This window comes from Hipposideros armiger, unplaced genomic scaffold, assembly GCF_001890085.2.
Source record: "Hipposideros armiger isolate ML-2016 unplaced genomic scaffold, ASM189008v1 scaffold_268, whole genome shotgun sequence".
Taxonomy (NCBI): domain Eukaryota; kingdom Metazoa; phylum Chordata; class Mammalia; order Chiroptera; family Hipposideridae; genus Hipposideros; species Hipposideros armiger.
The window spans coordinates 2,117,442-2,122,952 of NW_017731618.1; the positions used below are offsets into that span (position 1 = coordinate 2,117,442).

Sequence of the window (5,511 nt, forward strand, 5' to 3'; positions counted from 1 at the left end):
ATGGCATAGGCTGCAGTCCCTGCTGCAGTGGGTTGCCATGGGCTACCGTGTGTAGCCAGCAGCCAGCGTGAGCGGCCAGCAGCCTCCATGAGCGGCCATCCAGAAGCTGCAACTGATCTGCCTCGCCCAGGAAGAGTGCAATGATGGTGCCAACTTGGGCCAGTGAAGCAATGTCCTCCACAACTATACTGAAGAACAAAAGGACAGCAACTTGTCTGTTCCCCTTCACCCAATTCCCCAGTGCTGTTCCCATCCCCCAATTCCCCAATAAAAATCTTTAAAAAATAAAATAATATTCAAGGTCCAGATCATATAATCTTAAAATCATAGGAATGATAATATGCTAGGAACAACCCAAGACTGAGTTGTCTTTTAAATAGGAGTCCATTTTTTTCTGTAGCATAATAAAAATAGAAAAACAGATAGGATATGTTGTGATTCTTTGAAACACAAAGAATTGAAAACTAGAAGGCACCAAGCTAGCCTAGAATAGTTTCTATTCAAATTAAGTGTTCAGTTAATAATTTTGAATTTAATTGAATAAAGCATGCATACGAACATATCAAGAAACTTCAGCATTTTGAGTTTAGAATCGAAGTTTTATTTTAAAGGGATTTGATTATTTTTGGAATACTCAGGAAAGAAAATTAAGGTTTACATTTTAATTGTTAATATTTTCTGTTAAATCTTTGTTTTAAATAGAAAAATAATGAACATTTTAAAATGCAAAATTCCTAAGATCAATCTATTTTGATGGATATGTTTGTAAAAATGTAGGCTTGCATATAGCTTTAAGAAATATATAAGACTGGCAAAGTAAATTTGTGAACTAGATTAATGGACATTAGAAGAACAACTTAGTACTAAACAAGCAGAGTTTCTTATTCTAGTAATTTACCATTAAAAATAAATTTTACCACAATTAACCTTAGGCCTGGCCTCTGAATTGGTTTTGTCATTAAGCTAAATTAGTAAACATGCATATGCCATCATTTGAGCTTTCCCTTTTCAGTCATACTTCTCTTATTGAAAACCCATGACGTCACTCTCTCCTTCTATCTGACCTGAATTTCACAAATAAAATCACTTTTTTTAGTTTGCATATATTGGTGAGGATATCAAAGCTGGAAATTTTCTGTGAATTCGCACATGTTACCAGGTAGACAAAAAGTCCTGTCCTACTGAGGTGTCAGCACGTTTGTGTGGATTCTGAAGAGATTGGTTAAGTGAGGAGAGGCTTGGATAAAAGAACAGAAAAAAAAGAAGAATGAGGGATAATGGCACATTGCCCAGGCCTGTCTGCGATTTCATGGAGCACTGTGTAGAGGAAAAGGAAAAAATGGGTATTTCGGATAAGGGCAACATTTGCCAAAAGGGAGAAGATACCAAAAAGTGCTCAGAAAGGCACCGAGAGAAAGAACTATACTTTGGCTATGTACCATTGTTCTCTGATTTCTCATGTCTATATCAGTTTCCAACTTGCTTAATAAAAATTAGTGAACTCATTTGTGCATCAACATCTCAGTACTATAAATGTTCTCCTCCCTGAATATTAAAAGTAAATTATGTTGGCTATAGCAATAACTCTGGCGATTATTTAAAATAAGTTTGGAAAACAAATAGCTGATGGTATGTATTATTTTTTACTTACTTTGTACACGGTTCCAAAAGCACCCGAGCCAAGTACTTTTACTCTTTTGAGCTCAGTTTCTTTCAAAATACGAAGTTGAGCTTGATTGGGCGCTGTGCCACTGGGAGTTAAGGGTTCTACCAGCTATAAAACAAAAAGAATAGAGGTTACAACTTTCAATCCAACAATCAGTGCTTCTCTCTCTTTCTCGCTCCCTGGCTGGTTCTGTTTCTAACACACACAAAAACACACAAGCACACCTTTTCTTGAAAAACCCCATTTTTGTAATATGGACCCCTCACATTCCTTCAGACCCTATCCTTTCTCTTCTCATGTTTTGCCAGCATGAGCAACACATGTATATCTACCTGGAGGTATACTAGGCTAGGTTGCTCCCCTCCCATTTTATAAAAAAAAATAGAAACAAATTAGGGGCTCTTACTTCTATTTTTTCAAGCCCCCCCCCCTTTTTTTTTTTTGCATCTTCCACTAAGACTTGGAGATTTTAGTTATATTGGCATACTCTATCAAAGTTTCCTTTCTCATTTAAGAAGATTTGATACATTAAAAAACAAACAAACAAACACTCCCTTCTTACACTTAAAGCCTAGCTGGGAAGCTAGGACAGACATGACAGAAGAGAAAAAAATTAAGTTAGCACAATGCCAATACACCTGGAAAGTGCTTCCGAAACTTTCACATACATATGAATTACTTGAAGTTTTTGTTAAAATGCTGATTCTGGTTCAGTAGGTCTGGGGTTGTGCTAAAATTTGCATTTTACAGAACTCCAACTGATGCCTATGCATGATGATGGTCCTTGAACACAATTTAAGCAGCAGGACCCTAGATACCTTCTAGATCAAACAATCTAATATTCTATGAAGTGATTCCAGATCATACGTGAATGCTAGGGAATACTAAGGAATACAATAAATCAAGGAGTAAAGTTCATTAGTTTGAGCTTCCTAAAGAAGAAACAGTTTAAAATTAGTCTTGAGATGATTAAAAAAATAAAACGCTTGGCATTTGGAGGGAGGGCACTGTCATCCTGAAGAATGGTTTGGGCACAGATCGGGGAGCAGGAGAAAAACATAAAAGGGAACACACAGGGAGTGGGACGGATCTGGAGGGTGACCTCAGGGTAGGAAACACCAGATCATGAGGGGGGTTGGGTGTGGCAGAAGTGGGTAAAATTAGGCTAATAATGTTAGATGTCATCAGAGAGGATGCATAAGCACGAGGAAAGGTCCTGTGAACGTGTGCAAATTTCTTGCCTATGTGAGAAAAAAAAATGTAGATAATGGAGAAACTCTAGGTACCAAAAAGTCTATATCCTATGTTACAATTTGAGGGTTTTACCTATACTTGAGTAAAAAGGCAAGTGAGAGAAATAAGAGTTTCTTTATTTAAAGTTAAATAAAGGAGCTGAACTTTAAACACAGACAAATAGCTTGTTCTTTCTCAGCATAAGGAAATAATTAAGGGATACTCCTTCTCAAATTGTCTTGAAAACCACCACAGTATTTCAAAATGTCTGTTTACAAGGAAGGAGCACGGTGGCCCTCCAGCTTGGTTATTATTATTATGCTTCTGTGAACATCATGGTCTACTTAATTAGCTGAAGTCTTGAGTATAGCGATGGCAAGAATTTTGAGGTGATAAATATTATCAGTAAACAGGTTATTGTCTAACAGTTTGACAGCTAATACACTTGTGTTTCATTTTCAAATTTATATTGTAAAAACACATATAACTGCATTCAAATCACATAAAACTAATCTCAGAAAGAATCGCAGAATTCTTTGTTAAATCTGAAAAAGAATCTCCCACAGAGAATCCCCTTCAATTGAATTCAATTCTGTTGTATAGGGTTGGTTTGTTGGATTTTGATACACACACTATAAGTTTAATGAGGAAGTTTTATGAATTATTTTTTAAAAACATGAACAAAAGTCAAATAAATTTATACGCAAGATTGGCGACTGGATTTCAGCGCTTGGGTTAAATATACTTAAAATATATTATGTACATGTTTTGGTATATACAATGTGATAATTTCATATTTTGAAAGCTTCTCAATTTTACCTGAGATGTTTAGTCTCCTGTAATTTTTGTAGGTATCATTTAAAATTTTCTTAAAAAATATTTTTCTCCAGCAGTATTACACCTTTAAAAGAATAGCTTCATTCTGTAAGCCAGTATGGCGGAATTAGAATTGAGTTTAAATTTGTAGGTTTGTCCACCAGTGTAGCCATTCACAGGCTTAGTAACTAATTTAACCGTTCTGGCCCCTCACTTCACAACTGTGAATTAAGTTTAGCAATGATTACCTTAGAGGACTATATAAGAGTGAAATGGTATATAATATACTTTGGAATATGGCCTGCCATAATGGAGGCACTGAGTTTGTCACTCTTCAAGGGATAGGATCAGGTCTCATAATACATTTTGTAGTCACAACATCAAAGCACCAAGCTTATAGTGCATCTCAATAAGTGTATGCTAAAAGAATATATATATTTTTTACTTTTATGCTTGTAACAGAAGAAAGACAATCTGGAGCAAAATAATTTTGGAAAAGTGTTATTAACTTTAGATACATTCCCACAATATATCACTCTTTAACACATTTTTCACCTCTGACGTGAATTTTCAGCTTCAGTATTTAAGGATTTAAGTTGATCCTCTTGAGTATTCCTTCGTTATTTAGATTTATATATATATATATATATATATATATATATATATATATATATATATATATATATATATATATTTTTACTGAGAGAAAGATGGGAATTTGACAATTATCTAATTTAGTCCTAAGTGATAGCTTTCTATAAAAATAGAATCCATTTATAAGACCAATCANCCATCCCCCCAATTCCCCAATAAAAATCTTTAAAAACAAAAAAAAAGTATTCATGCTTAAATGGGATAAACAAACAAAAAAGGTGCAAAACCTACAGGCTACATTTTCTCACTGATGGTTCCTGCAGCAGAGAACAGGCTTCCCATTATTTAATAAAGTAATAGCAGAGGGGATAACTTATAAAGATTTAGCATCAGTATTAAAATATTTGTAAAGGATACATTTGGAATTACAATATAAATTCATTGTTAATTAATTCATACTGCTTTTTAAATAAATGTAATCATTATTTGTAGGCTCTACCAGACAAAACTTCAACTATGCGGATACTCATAATATTGGTTCAAATCTTTTATGTTTAAACACAGCATACTCCAACCAGGAGGAAAAATTAAACAAATAATTGTCTTAGTCAATTTGCATTTCTGGTCAAGAACAATTCTTTATAGTTTAAGACAGTATGTCCTTGTATGAACTAGTATGTTAATTAAAACATAGGGTCAGTTTTTGCTTAGTTTTATAAGTTTGAAAGAATGAAAATATTAAGAGTAGATTCTCTAGGTATTCAAATTATCAGTGTTGTTTTTTTCTTATCCCTGTTTCTAAGGTTTCTTCTATAAACAGGGAGTTCATGTGTAATACAAAATGGTCATACTATACAAATTGTATTTAACTTGCTTCAATACTTAATAAATCATTAACTTTTTTCTAGATTAATAAAGATACTTATAAATAAAAAAAATAAGGTCAACCATACACATTACTGACATATAATTTAAACACACTTATGGAACATTCAATAAACTTCCAATACCAGTAATTTAATAAAGGTACAACATCATGAACAACAGGCAAATCACTGTTCTTAATAAAAATGTTATTAAAGCTTTATTTTTAAATGCCTAAATGTGTTATATGTTCCTCCGCTGAGGCCACAGGATCATATTTGGTATTGAGCTATATGGTATCCATAATTTAAAATAATATTTAGGGCCGGCCGAGTGGC

General features: G+C 33.8%; 1 protein-coding gene across 1 annotated transcript in view; it reads right to left on the reverse strand.

Annotated features, from left to right (window-relative positions):
* Positions 1 to 5,511, reverse strand: part of ERBB4 (erb-b2 receptor tyrosine kinase 4) — a 462,722-nt gene that overhangs the window by 241,036 nt on the left and 216,175 nt on the right. Inside the window, exon 19 of the mRNA XM_019656860.1 lies at positions 1,652 to 1,774. Coding sequence (XP_019512405.1) covers positions 1,652 to 1,774 — 123 coding nt within the window. The remainder of the gene's footprint in view (positions 1 to 1,651; positions 1,775 to 5,511) is intronic.